The 15,461-nt window shown below is 39.4% G+C and overlaps 1 protein-coding gene across 6 annotated transcripts in view; it reads right to left on the reverse strand.

Annotated features, from left to right (window-relative positions):
• Positions 1-13,394, reverse strand: part of prdm5 (PR domain containing 5) — a 29,827-nt gene extending 16,433 nt beyond the window's left edge. For 5 of the 6 annotated variants that reach the window (XR_010915067.1, XM_067514193.1, XM_067514194.1 and 2 more), the window contains exons 1-12: positions 13,132-13,394; positions 12,372-12,455; positions 11,693-11,815; positions 10,344-10,512; positions 10,008-10,185; positions 9,368-9,460; positions 9,122-9,243; positions 8,354-8,433; positions 5,824-5,908; positions 5,573-5,730; positions 4,972-5,065; positions 2,394-2,554 (exon numbers count right to left, since the gene is read on the reverse strand). Coding sequence is in view for 5 of the 6 variants with exons in the window: in XM_067514193.1 (XP_067370294.1) it covers positions 2,394-2,554; positions 4,972-5,065; positions 5,573-5,730; positions 5,824-5,908; positions 8,354-8,433; positions 9,122-9,243; positions 9,368-9,460; positions 10,008-10,185; positions 10,344-10,512; positions 11,693-11,815; positions 12,372-12,455; positions 13,132-13,230 (1,446 nt within the window). In the remaining variant the exon portion in view is untranslated. The remainder of the gene's footprint in view (positions 1-2,393; positions 2,555-4,971; positions 5,066-5,572; positions 5,731-5,823; positions 5,909-8,353; positions 8,434-9,121; positions 9,244-9,367; positions 9,461-10,007; positions 10,186-10,343; positions 10,513-11,692; positions 11,816-12,371; positions 12,456-13,131) is intronic. The other variant, XM_067514192.1, reaches the window with a different exon arrangement.
• Positions 13,395-15,461: the final 2,067 nt, after the last annotated feature.

Genomic DNA, 15,461 nt, shown 5'->3' on the forward strand with positions numbered 1-15,461 from the left:
CCTCCTCTTCCTCTGCCTTCTTTCTCCCTCAATCATCCACAGTGTAAAGCTTTGGGCTCCACATACAAGGAGGGAAGAAGAGCATGTGGAAAGAGTGTACTACCTCCTCTATGTCCCCCGCCTCCCCTTGTTCCTCTCCTTCCCTCTCTCCTTGTTGAAAAGTACACTCTGAATTCAACCTCCTGGCCTGTTGTAAATTCCCAAAAATAATTGTGAGTATGAAAAGCTCAAACTCAGAGTGACAGTTTCAACAGCAGTACAACAATGCAGGAACACCACCTCTCTGGGCCCCCATCCTTCTCTCCATCACCCCACTGTGCTCCTTTGACACCTCGGGTGTTTCGTTACAAAGGCTCTGTCCACGCTCACACACAGACACACACGCACATGCAAAATAACATACACATGCACACACATACACACACACACACACACACACACACTCAAAGACCATCACGTACAAACACATATCTGGACACGTGTGTCCCAGATGGAGCAGTGTTGAATTATTCAGTTAGTTGTTTGTACAACAGAGAAAACATCCCTTGTATTCCACCTTCATCAGCAGATAGCCAGGGGGAACACTAGTGATGGGAACACGGAACATCACTGTTCAAATCATAAGTCTGGAAATTACTGGGAGGTGTATGTGATTATCAAATGTTTTTTTTCATAAATAATGACGCTAAGTATTTAAAACCAACCATATAATTTTCATTCATTGTAAATTCATCCTGTCCAACATCGACAGAGAGGAGACAGTGTTTTAAAAACAAAACATAATATGTATGCATGCTCATACATGCTGACACACACAACCTCTCATTTAAAACACACAGAGCCTTATTGAGAAGAGTGCATTTACTGTAACACACCAGAGTGCCCCATGAATAACTCAAGCCTGCAATGCCAGATCAGGACAGCATCACCGTTCATTAACACAAGCACATCTTGCAGTGAATCAACATGTGACTCAAGTTTAGGGAAACAGACACAAAGGTCCAAACTGTTCTGGCTTGAACACAAAAGGAAGACAGAGACTGATTCAATAGCAGCGAAAATGTTTTTGCCAGTCATCAGTGTCATCTGAACTAAAATGTTTAATATTCCCTAGAATGGACTAAACAATTTCAAGTATTTATTTCCATCAAGCAGCTAAAGCTCAGTGCTTGGAGAAGAGGCACATGGTCATTCAAAGGTAGAACTTGAATGTTAAGTTGATTAAACCAACAACAATCAACAACAACAACAAAAAAATGAGCAACTGTGTTTATAATTGATCAGCAGATTTTCAATCATGTCATCATATATTATTATGAATTTAATTGTTTTAGTTTTAGACATTTGGTTGGACAAAACAAATTGAAAATGTCACCTTGGTATTATTCTGTTTCATGGAGGGAAGCTCATAGTGTGATTTAAAGGGTCTTTGGTCAGATGTTCAACTTTCTTGGTGACAGATTTTGCTACAAAAAACTATGATGGCAATTTGTGATTTCTTTTGGGTGGGGGTGAAGTTTGCCCAGACAAAGAATTGCAGTGAACATTAAATAAGTACCAGTATGGCTCAACACCTTGCTACTTTGAACTTGTACTCACAGACAGCAAGTTGTTGTTTCCTGGGCAACCTGACTTTGATCACTGCCAGATCTCTCAGCAGCCAACAGACCCCATTTGCAGTTAGACAGTTCAACATACCTGTCTTCAGGTATACCTGTCTTGCCCTACAGGTCTGAGGGAACCTCCGAGATATTTTCTTTAACTGCGTGCCAAGAAGCTGTTTGTTTGGTCTTAACCTTGATCCATAACCACACTGGACATTGTCAGATTTAAGGTTCACAATCTGCAGCGAGATCTGTTTGGGGCTCTAAAACCCTGATGCGCTAAAGTCCTAACTGCCATTCCTAATCAACACAGGACCTGATTTCCTAGCCTTCATTCAAGATGGATGTCTCCACCAGGATTGACAGTCCAAGATATTAGTACAATTAGCTTCATCACTCTACACAAGACAGGAGGAGGACAGGATGTGAAACAATGGAAACATTTATGTAAAGCTGTCATCATTTCCTCCCTTTTGTATTTAGTTTGATAGCAGAAGATTCTTGATGGAAAATGCTGCAATTTAGTGGAATGCTCCTATTACTGTTGCCTTTACTTTAATGCAAAGGAAGTTTATTCTGTCCAAATCTGCACCTAATACTTGAAGATAATTTTGTGAGTCAAGATAATTTTGCAAACTTTCACAAGTTATTTCACAAGTGTTATGTCTGTATTTCAAATGAACACAGCAATCTTGCTTGAACTCAATTTCAGGACAGAGTGGCAGCCTTAGCAGACATACAATCACTGTATGTGATTGTGGCCGTCTGGTTCAAATTCTTTTCATTCACCTTCTTGTGGCTCTTGAGGACAGAAGGAGTGACAAAGGCCTTCTCACACAGGTCACACTTGTACTTCTTGTGGCCATCGTGCACCACCTGGATGTGGACGTTCAGCGTGTCCTTTCTCTTGAAGGTGGCATCGCACTGGTCACACTTGAATGTCCTCTCACCTGTAGCAAAGATAGAGGTCTGTTTGCAGGAGTCATTTCCAGTTTTCTATTGTTGTGCCTCTAAACGCACACAGCAAGAGGAGACCCAATTTCACTGGGGCGATTGTGTGGGCACACGAACTACAAAGAAGGGTGTTTCATTGCACCAGACGGACCCAAACAATAGTCTTTAGAAAAGACTGCTTCTGATTCTTTTTAACAAAAGTCCAATTTTTTCTTGTATGTGTAGCTGAACACATCCCAAGGGAAACTGTAAACAAAAATGCTCCACCATATGTTTGTTTTCAACATCTAATGGCCCTGTTTTTATAGGGCAAAAAACATGCTGTATTTTATTAATCATATTAAGCATTAAAACATCAGAAAGACAGTACTCAGACTGGGGCAAGATCTCAGCTGTTCGCAGTGAAGGCTGATGTTTTCCTTCACGCCTCTGCCCTCCGCCTCCATACAACAGCCGCTATGGTCAAGAATAGTTGTTTCCATTATATGGAGATCATTCAATTTCCACAGAGTAGTTTGGAGAGAGTGCGTGTTAGACAGGAGCAAGTGGTTACAAGCTTGTGCTCGTTCTTCTATTACCAAGGCCAGTGATGGTCAGTTTAATAAAATGAACATCAGGGAGAACTGCAGCTCTATTGTGTTTTTAATCAAATTGCAACATTTACTTGATGACAATCAATGTCAACGACACCCTCCGATTAAGATTTCATTGTTTTTGGAAAATGGCTTTAGTCTAGTATTAATCCAAGCATGTAAACACAGATACTACTTTACAGAATATAAATAAATATAAATATAAATATAACACACATTAGGGGTTATTCTATCTACACTTGGCTCTGCATCAATGTGCTGTGCATGTTTGTTGGGATGCAAAAACCACACAGACAATCAGACTGGTTTTGAATGAATGTGTGGCCTGCACTAATTTTTTCTCTTACCTACAGAAAGAATAAAATGTAGGGTTAGAGCTTCGGACTCTCGTATAAGTTGTATACAGTTATTATAAATTAATTTAAATGATACTGAAACCAATTAACATAAAAGCAAGAGGGACTCAGCATAGCATTTATTCCAAAATGCTTTTGCTTGATGACCACTATGTTTGAAAAACTTGATTTCGTTTGAAAATACTACGACAGCTGTAATTCATTTTCTCAGCGTGGGTCAGAGAGTAAATGTGCTCTAGCTTTAACTCATAAAGACAGACACATTTATTCAATAGCTAGTCTATTCCCTCACCTACAGTACAGTGAAATCACACACTGGATCCTCCTGCCCCACATACTATCCAGAACTAGATACATAATATGAGTCTTGGTATTATACGGTCTTTCTCCTGAGACAGCAGCAGGAAATGCCTTGAGCTTTACAATCTCTTTGTTATCTGGCTCAATTTGAGGACTATCGCTACATCCTGCCAAGGCTCGACTGCAGCTCAACTGTCCAGGGAGAAGGTTTCTGTGAGCCTGAAGCACTCAGGGAAGACCAGACAACCTGAACACGTTCTGATGTTTCCTAGTTGACATGTTTGAAATGTTATGAGTTATGATGTCTACTAGTAATAGAAATATCCACAGGGGTGAGGATGAGGCCCTCTGAAAACACAGCACTAAAGCCTGGTTCTCCCTAGAAAACACTTGGATTGATGGCATAGGATAATATAAATGTTTGTGCGTGTTTTTCTAAAAAAATCAAAAAAAGTATTGCACTGTCTCTAAACATTTATCAGAATAACTTGATTTACTGGAAATAACTTTGATATAAAATTTTAAAATCCGTTGTTTTCAACTGAAACTGGCCGCTCAAAGCATTAAATATAATGTTGCTGCAATAAAATCTTTGTTTAACACTTTTTGCCATTTCAAAATAAGGGCATGCAAACTTTTGCACAAAATGTAGGTAGAGGCTGGGGAGAGCATGACACTTGGGAAGAAGAACTCATGGGGTGAGCACAGTTGTTTGTTCATGCAGGATCCCTTTTTAAAGTTACACCTTATATCCTTCAATAGAAAGATATTATCATAGAGAAAAATACCACTACTGTTTCCCAGACATTAAAGTGAAATTGTGGATTCTCTGAATTTTAGGTATTTGTTGCTCCATAATAAACATTTGTAAGTTTATAGTTAAACTTACAAATGTAAACTTTTTTCTTTTTACTTTTGTTAGTTATAAAATTGAGCATTTGGTGTCAAAGTAACTTGTAGCCACTGTGGCTGCTGCTCAGTAAAAGGTAGTCAATTATCATTACTTTAATATCAAAACAGTTCTGTCAACTGATTAATCATTGAAGTTTTGTTTAGTAGAATATGTTTTTCAGTGTGGGTACGTTGACAAGAAGACACATGGACACTCATATTCTCATAGCACATATAACACACATAACACACTCATATTCCTACTGTACTTACTGTTGTGGATGAGTAGGTGACGTTGTAGTGAGAAAGGGGTGCGGAACAGTGCTTTGCACTCTTCACACTGGAAAGGTCTTTCCTCAGAGTGGGTCTGCAGAGAGAGCACAGCTGGATGAGCATGTTTATAATGTTTAATGAGAGTAGCTTTTGGCCCCTCTGTGGATGGTGATGAGGCTTCTTAAACTGATGAGAGAAGATCATGCGTAAGGCTCACAAAATGAGGTGGTTTGCTTACCTGATGAAGACATGCATCTTGAGGGGCTTCAAAGTTCAAAGTGCTTCTGTTTTTTTTGCAGCCCCCCCCCAATCCACCCCCTACCTATCCATCTGAATGACGCCTCAATTCCAAAAGTAAACATTGGGGACCTCAGGGGTAAAGCGAGCCAGGGACCCCACAGATAAGAGCCACCAACAAGATCCTGATTGATTACAACCTAGCTACCATTTCTTGCTTAGAAGTGACTCTGCCTGTCAGTGATTTCCTCGGCTGTGTGAACACCAATCCTCTGCATTTAATGGCAGATAAAATTATAACAAGCCCCGCGAAAGCTGAATGAGTAACTAGTGTGTTACCATGTGTGGCACCACATCTGCTCACCTTCTTATGATTCTTGTAGACGTTGCGGTGAGCGAACTCTTTTCCACACAGCTTACACTTGTACGGTTTGTCTTCACTGTGGATGATCTTATGAGCTGTCACCTGGTCCAGACGCTTGAATGACCGAGTGCAGATTTCACAGGTATACGGTCGCTTCTCTATCCAGTGACAGATTTAGTGAAATCAATTTTAGTAAAGTGAAGTGATGCACAGAGTTAAAAATTGATGTGTTTAATGCACAATTTTCTTACCTGAATGCGTTATCATATGACGTTTAAGCTGATTGGTAGAAATGAACTTCTTATCACATGAATGGCAGTCAAATATTTCATGTATCTGCAACAAAAGAGAAAGAGAGCTCATTCAAGTGTTGGTCTTGCTGATAATTTTAAAAACTTAAGTTAAAGTCCCTGTAAAATTTGAGGATAACGGTCTACAATGGTCAACAGAAACTAAATCTAGTCCATTTTTATTAGACCGATGTCTACAGACAGAAAAGCAATTAAAGTGATGATGAAAAGTTTCAATCCATTTTCTGCTTCAGAGCATAGCTCCAGTAATTGCACATTCAATAGTTCCCCTGCGTCCAGCTACAATAGCATATGCTAATGCGAAGCAGCTCCCCTTGTCACAGCTGTACTGCAAGAGCTTGTTCAGCTAAATGATGATAATGGCAATTTAAGGCTGCTTTGGAGCAAACTTGTCATTATGGAACATTTGATTTCTCTTTGGCGAGAATAATACTTAATGCCCCAATGTCTTTGATTGAAGCTATAAAAATACACTAAATATTTTTGAAAGAAATGTGCTATATTTTTATAACACTTAAGGTAATTCAAAGTTCTTGGAACATTGTCTTAAATTTAAAGAAAGATATTTTGCCTGTCAAATCTCCTACTTTAAAAAAGAATGGTTCAGACAAGTTGACATTTTGAAACATCACTGCTGTCATGAGCCACAAATGGTAAAACTGGCACATTGACATATAAGGAGGACACACAGGAATAATACAGGTGCCTATTTTAAAAGACCCTGGAGATTTGAAACTGGAGAATAATAACGCACAGACAGCTGAAATAGGTTAAATGATGCACTGGAGGACTACTGCATGTCACAACTTCCAGGTGACTTTAAATGTTGAACAGTTTGCAAGTGGCTTAATGAGGAATTATGTGACAGGGATGGATTAGTCTCTGTTGATTAATCTAGACGATAGATGTTGACAAGAGAAAATGAAATGTCACTATTACCAGTTGGGATAATGAATTAATTAATTATAATTAATAAATGACGACCAACCAGACAAATTGTTTTAAACAAGATGAACACTAATCTAGTGTGCAATATAATTAAAAGTGGTGTCCTGACTTTAATCAAAAAAATAGAGCAGCAAACTGTACACTGTACATGATCCGTCCACATGGCCAAATGTTACAGATTTTTGTCATTTTGAACCCAATAACATTTCAGGCATAAGTATTATCCATTATCTGTAATCCATCCATTATCTGTAATCGCTTATCCTGTTCAGTGTCGCAGGGGGGCTGGAGCCTATCCCAGCTGTCATAGGACAAGAGGCGGGGTGCACCGTGGACAGGTCACCAGTCTATCTCAGGGCCACAACAGAGACATACACAGACAGACAACAATATGATATCACAACTACCTGCAATTTAGAGTCACCGATTAACCTAACATGCATGCGTGACAGAAATTGACTTTCTGTCCTAGGCTTTTCTACACAGTCTTAGGCCACATTTAGACTGTCTTGAGACTCACAGCCACAGGCAATAAACAATGGAGTGATAAAATCCACTACAGTGTATCATGAGCATATCAGCACAGTCAACACTGAATTTCACTGTGACACGCAAATCCACTGGAGTTACGGTTGGTGCAGATCAGAGCAGAACAAGAAACACACACCAGAATTAGTCATTCTGGTTTCAGGCAAATGGGTCACACAGCAAATATTCATTTGGTGAAAAGTACATGTGATCGCACCTTTGTTTTGTAACATAAAAGGCAGCTTTCTATTGTTTACTGTTTGCTACTTCACAATCATGAGAACCAAAGAAAAAATAAATGCTGCTTTAAATTTCCTGAGTTGTAAAATCCTGTCTGTGAGTATTACAAACTGTTAGGCAGCAGTAGCATGTTATACAACATGCCCTGAACAACACACCCTGTTGATTGCAAACTTGTGCTGCTTATGTTAACAATTACTATTTATAAATTTAATAGCATGTAGATGCCCTTCATACAGTATTTGTAACACACAGTACCAAGACAACTAATCACTGTTATAAAAAGATTTTAGAACCATATTTAAACAGCACCATTAAAAACTTGAATCCATCAATACGTGGAAGAATCCTGATGGCCGGGTTAAAACCTTATTGTGTGCTGACAGAGACTCTTAAATTTCACAAGACCTGTGGGATGAGCTTGTGAAAAAGGAACCAATCACTCTTCTTTGACAGCAAGAATAAATTCGTAACAATTTGATTGAAACAAGACACCCTAACATGGATAGGGAAGAGTCGAACAAAGTGAACCCAGAAGCCCAGGAAGCAAAGTCAAATGTGAGATTAAGAGGTTAGACAGGGTTATAGAAACAGCGGAGTGTGATGGATTCCACTGTACAGCAAAAAAGAGACATCAGTGTAAAAATGGATCATGCAAAACTACGTAAGCTGAGCAAATCCTCTCATATCCAATGCAAAGTTTTCTGTTGGGATAGTTTGAGCCGTGAAGTAGATGCTCTGTGCAGATTCTCACCTTTCTATGTTCTTGTAGATTCAGAGAGGAGGAGCATTTTCGGTTGCATATGGTACATGTGAGTTTCCTCCGTGCACTCCCTGTTAAAAAAAAAGCACTAGATGAAAAATTACCCCGCCCAGGTGCAGTCTCTGCAGGACTAAAAACAAACATGTACAATCATGACAAAAACCTAATGACAATCAGCCCACAGCCACAGAAAAATACTAAAGGTTTTTAATGGACCGTTTATTCTAGGCCCATAGATCCTGCCATCGTGACACCCTCCTCTTATCCCCATGACCCACATCTGTCGCACTGAACCATTTTCCCCTCACCCACACACACATACACCCCACCTCCTGACCACACTGTTGAAACATAAAGGCCCAGATCTGAACTCCATCAGCCTCTGAGACAAATGTCTGAATCTTTGGTTGATACATGATTCGGGCTGCACTGATCCCTGCTGCCCTACATCCTATCATAAAAAGCCATGGAAGTCCAATTAATCTGAAAGAGTGAGCCGCCTCAGAACACACAGGTCAGCAATTATGGAGAGCAAGTAATTAGAGATGTGTCTCAATATTGCAGAGATTTTAATCTGATCGAGGTTAAGCAGCATTAACACAGATCCTAGAGTGCTGAGGATGCTAACAGTCAATTAACTTCATTAGATGACGCCTTGAAAAAAAGACCCCAAAGCTACACATATGAATATATGAACAAAGAGAGAGAGAGAGAAAAATCACAAATCACAAAAACATACACAGAGAGAGAGATGCCAACCTGTGTGAACATTTCCTTTATGCTTCTTCAGAGCGTCCTTGCTCTTGAATCTTTTGCCACAGCTCTCTGCTTTACAGATAAACCTGGCATCTCCTTTACAGGCTTCTTTATGCTGTTCAAAACTGTTTGCACAGTATAGGTAAAGTACAGATGGTTGACAAGAAAAGGGACTATTATGTGTTCAAAAATACATTGTGCATTGTGCTGCATACAGGTTAGTAATTCCCACTGGACAGTGTACGCTACCTGGACTCCGAGCTGAAAGTGTTGTTACAGATGGAGCACTGGTGGGCTTTAGAGTCGCCTGATGGATCCAGTGACTCAGAACAATGCAAAACACTGAGGAAAGATTCAAAATAAAAGCAAATTAGGCACCGAGTAGTAACTTTAACACTTTATATTGATGACATAAGTATGAAAGTTTCAAAGTTAAAAACAATTGATATCGAAGATAGATTCCAGTTTTGAATTAGGGAAATACATGAAACTAATGGATGGATTCTAATTAAATTAACCACTACAATTACAAGAATAATTAACGACAGGGAAAAAAGTCTTCACAGGACTTTATGCTAAAAATGAGGCTAGAGACTGCAGCTGGTTAACTGAGCTCATCAGTTTACTCCCATTCCAGTCCTTTGTGCTAAGCTAAGCTAATTGCTGCTAGATGTAACTTCACATTAAGCATATTGACATACAACTGGTATCAATAAATAACTTTAAAAGTAACAACTTTTACATAAATCATCTAAAACATAAAAACCATACTGGTGTGATTTACTACTTTTCCAGACTTTTTTAATGACCTCTAGGTACTAGGTCTTTGGAAAAAAGATTAAAGTTGTACAAAACTGCTGTACAACCAGTTAATCAACAGTAAACCCACTGGCGCTGCAAAGCCTGTTTGATGGGGAACTTCTTGCCACAGTTTCTGCATCTGAACTCCTTCTCTTCGGTGCTGGGCCTCTGATGCAGACTCTGAAGGTGGGCGGCCAGGATCTCCTCACTGGGAAAACTGCTCTCGCACAGCAAGCAGGGGTGGTCCTCCTTCTTTATTACTAGTTCTGGAGCGATGTGGTGCACACACAATGAGCATGTTAAGTCACACAGCAGAGATGTAAAAAAGGAAGTGTAATTCCTGCGTTCTCATAAATTTTCATTAATAACTGGGGTTACATAAGACACAAATGAAGATGTATATACTGTTGTAATTTCAACGTACCCATTTCAACAAGATGCTTGGCGTCTTTACTGTTCTCGTCCTCATCTTTAATGACCTCCTCCTCTTCTTCCTCATCCTCTTCCTCCATATCGCTATCAAGGTAGCCTATGAGGAGCTCTGTGTCTGTCTCTATGTCATCCACAGCCAGGTAAAAGATGTTTTCTCCATCCTAACACACAACAACATGGCTATCTTCGATTAATCACAATACTAGTGCCAAGGAACAAGGAACACTGGCAAAGCTTCACCTAACAAATGGAAGAAGAATGTAGCTAATGAGAAAAGCATTCTTGCAGAAATACAGTCACAACCATTTATGGTAATGCACATTGAGTTACTATTAAGGCTGGCTGAAGGCTCAACTCATTACACTCAGACAACAGTGTGTTATGGCGTGATTGAGACCACAGGTCAAATGCTCACAACCTTAAAAATGTTGTCATTAATTTCCCTGTCCTTAAAGGTCATGTTACTGTAATAAAATCAAAGTGTAATTCTGTTTTAACTGCGGGATTCTAAATATACATAAATAATGATTAAGAAGAGGAAGCCACACAATAAATGTCACTGTTGATGAAACACAGAGCTTTAACACACATGGATGACCTCTAAATGACCAATCACTTTGGGCATTTCTGTATTAATGGCAGGAACTTGGCCTTAAGACCTGAAATGTTCATCTTCTTCTCATTCAAATACCATTTTTCTTCCACCGTGAAGAACAATCTTGTTTTAATCTTTTGCACAGAAGTGCAAAAGGTGAAATTTCCCAGACCGAGTGCACCAAGAATGTGCTTCCAAGCACTCTTCAAATTGTACATTATTGTCATAATAATAACTTTAACAATGTTACTTATACTTTGGGATATAAAAAATTGAGAGCAAGAATCTGGTGTCTGCAATTGTTCAAAAACTGCATAAAATATAGAGTAGAAACAAATATGCGTCTATCCTTGTCCAAGTAGACATTATGTTTTAATTTAACCTTTATTCAACCATTTAAAATCTCCTATTATTAAACATGATTTGACTGGTTTTATAGAATGTACTACAGAACAAACACAATGACATTTTTGACCTGCACTGTCAAAACAACTTTTTTTGTTTTGGAGTTTTTCCAGGCTAAAAAGAGACTTCTTTATCCATCTACTGCGAAGATGTACAACAAATCTCAGTGGATTCCAGCATCTTTTACCTGCATATGTCAAATCATCTTTCTCTTTACAACCACATTAATAAAAATCATTAGCCAATCCTAACAGATGTGTATCGCCCCTAAAATATATCACTCTATTTTTTTTAGGTACCATAAGTCTGAGGGATTCACCGTCCACTGAGAGGAAATATACCTGTATAGCTGCCAAGTTCTTCTGCTCTTGTGAAGGCGCCTGGTGGACAAACCGCAGCCAGTTGGCATAGCGTGGGTTACTCGCATCCAGAATATACAGCACATCTCCTTTACTGCCTCGGACCTGGGGGGAAGAAAAAAAAGAATAATAACTGCATCAATTGTCAGAAGTGAACAATGGTTTTGTCTTCTTTTCCTGCTTTTATGGTTTGCCTTCTGAACATCAAAACGTGTTTTCATATAGACATTGTAACATATGCACAGATCTGTACCTCACAATATGGCAGCTACAGATAACTACATCACAGCATTTCTTTCATGGTTGCCGTGGCAAGAGAGGAGAGTCCCTTTAAATCAGCCACTAAGGGTAATTCCTCCTCAACATAATTAGGTTTTCTTTATGGCAGAAAAGCTGCAAATGTGTTTGGACAGACATGTAAGCAGACATGCTTTTCTTTTTGCATGTATTTTGTCCCGAAGTGCAACACAAGCAGCAAAAAGTCTATTTATCATGTTGATTAACATTTTACAAAATTGATGCAGTGTTCCTATATGCAATGATAGCGTAATAACAGCAATGACTTGTGCATTGCACGTTTTAATGACGAGTAGCATAAATAAAGTCATGCATTAACCACTGTGAATCCTGAGAACTCTGGACAGGATGTGTGTGCATTCACCTCCCACATCAGCCTGGTGTCCGAGCTTTCATCCAGCTCACTAGGCCGCTTTTTCTCACCTGCAAAGGGGCCAAACTTTTCTCCCTTTGAAAAAACATACACACAAAGGGATCACTTGTCAAACAAGATGCCACTATTACATTAAACTATTGTACAAGCAGAGAGTTCTGCACCGTGGACGTGTTAGTAAGCCCATGTTTAATGTGACATATTTTAGTTTGGGACGTTTCCTTAAGACCTTCCAGAAGCGCCAAGAAAAAAAAAAGAAAAAAACAGTGGGCGTGACCATGTGAAAATTATGTAGTTTCATACACAACCTTGTGTACCACAAATGACAATATCCTTCTGAACGTGAATACATCTTTACTGATACATGAAGTCAGTAAAGTACGGAGCATTTCAGTTTCCCTCTCTGTATAAATCACAAAACGGTGGGATGCAGCATGGCGTTTTCTACACGACGTACACGTGAGAGCTTTAATCCGAATGGCACAGTTATATACATGTTTGATCCTTGTGCTGGTACACGAGAGCAGGCGCGCGACCCTCGCAGCCGACATGAACACGGAGAAACAACTGGAGTTGGTGTAGCTACGTGGCACTTTACGTCACAGCAGCCTCGGCTTCACACTGACACTTTGACAGCGACTATTCGGAATAAGGCGAACAAAAACGTACCCAAAACGCTCTAACTCTTTATTTAAAGTAAAACAATACGCTCCCCGCTTAGTACAAATGTGCTCAGCTAAAAACAACAAACCTTTTTGACTCGCCTCGCCGTGTAAAGACCGATTCCATCCTGGACCTTTGACGATTTCAGAGAAAATCTGTCTGGCACATACATACCCAACATTGTCATTACTCGGAAACGTTTCCTTCAATGACAATTAGTTGGTTATCACATATGTCAGCGGAATTGAATACGCATTGTCAGTTTGAGTTTGAAGCTGAAAGTTTCCTCGGGGTTTCCAGGTTGAACCTCTGTTGCTCCTGCTTGCAGGAAAGCGAAGCGGCGTCCTGATTGGTCCAAAGTTTGTAACCAGAAGCTACCTTTGCTGTCGAGTGACGCTCCAGACGCTTTCATTCCGCCAGGCATGGAAACAACGCTGCAACGGCAGCAGAGCCTTGGCCATGCGTGTACAATGTACTGTGTTCCTTAAATCGAGCGGTCAACATGCATTTAGGGTAAATATCACTCATATTGCAAAGCTTTTAGCCTCTTAAGTTTGTAGCTGGGGGAAATGCAGGGAAATCCTTCTATTCTGTGAGTAGCATCATTTTATCATTTATTTAAAATGGATAAAAAATGTACAGGACCTAAATACTGTTTGGCCACTTTCAGATCCAACCATTAAAGAATTCTTGTTTGTCATCTTGAAGAATGTGAATGTGAATATTTTGGAAAAGTATTCCAATTAGTATATGTTGGCGGCGCCTGAAAGCTGAGTTGGTAAAGGCAGTCATCCAAGGACCACGGGGTCAGTGGTTTGATCCCCGGTCCAGGCTATATGTCGAAGTGTCTCTGGGCAAGACACTGAACCCCCAACAGCCCATTCCCATCCCCAGCTGTGCAGTGCCGGTAAAAGCCTGGTAGATATTGTAGAGGGTTGCATCCGGAAGGGCATCTGGCGTAAAAACTGCCAAATCAAAATGCGGACAATGATCTGGTGTGGCGACCCTGAACTCACGGGATAAGCCGGAAGGACAAAAAATAAATAAAATTCCCACTAGCGTATGTTGGAGACATGTTAAAAGCACCTATTCCTGTTTGTTTAACATTGCAAAATCTAATCTATTAATACTTGCAGGTTACTCCATGATAAATTGTTACCTACATTACATTTGGCAGGAAATGCACTCACATAGTTCTGAAAAATACTCACCATTAACCTGAAAACCTAAGAAGTGTTTTAGCTGGAACTGATCAGTTTTACAATTCAGAAACCCGACTGCACCAACAAGCTGTAAATCAGTTGCCTGACTGACCCTTTTAGCTTGAAATCATCAGCTCAGCAGACCAGAAACAACCATTTCCCAACAAGTTTTTCAGATGATTCTTCTGGGCTGCAGCAGGTTGCTCATCAGCTGCTTGAACTAAACAGTCCAGCGTGTCATAGCAAATCAAGATCAAACAGACAAACATGCTTAGTAATCGCAAAAGGTGCAATGTTAAATTGTTACATTATTTATTTTAAAATTAATATTCAAAGAACGCTCCATATTAAACCCTCAATTGGGTTTAATTTTGTGAGTCTAAAGAACATTGTTGTAGCTTTTCAATGTCTCAGTTTGTATTTTTTACACGTCCTAACGTGTGATCACGTTAGGAAAAAGAGTCCATGTTTTTTATAACTCTTGTGTTTTTAAGTGGACTACACCCTCCGCAAACAAGTTATTATAAATGTATAATATGTAACATGTGTTGTTGTATTACAATATACATTTACGCATTAAACAAAAATCATTATTGCCACATTATTCTTATTTCTCATACTGCGTTTAATTGAGAAAGAAAATGTGACATTTCAAAATAAAAGTACTCAAAGAAAATCCACACAACCTTTTTTAAAGCAAACCCTGAACAATTATTGTTACTGCACTGAGAAATACATATGTGAAAATATAGAAACTGTCAATCCACAAACACATAGCTCAAGTTAAAAGTGACTGTGGCAAACTGTAGTTCTTGAACTGCAGAGTCCCGATTTCGTCTGCTGACATGTTGGAGTATCTTTGGACAAAATGCCTAAACCCAAACCCTATCCAAAATTCCCACATAAAGTATATCAAGAAAATAATCTACAGAATATTCTGCTTTCTTGCTCCACTCACCTTAAACTTTCATCCTGCACACAGAGATTAGCATCTCTAATCACTGACTGTTTATGTAAATTCTGTTTTTGAACACCTCCTCAGCAAACATCTTCCCTCTTTAATCAGTAATGAGTCAGTGTAATGTTGGTTTTGTTTACTCTGTTTATAGCTCATGTTTATGCCTATGGCTTCCTGTTGTGTTGTGGCTCCACGCCAAACTGCTTCATGATTGCTCCAGATGACCAGCTTTGGCTGACAATTATAGTAGAGAGTGAA

Source organism: Channa argus, chromosome 8 (assembly GCF_033026475.1).
Source record: "Channa argus isolate prfri chromosome 8, Channa argus male v1.0, whole genome shotgun sequence".
Classification (NCBI taxonomy): domain Eukaryota; kingdom Metazoa; phylum Chordata; class Actinopteri; order Anabantiformes; family Channidae; genus Channa; species Channa argus.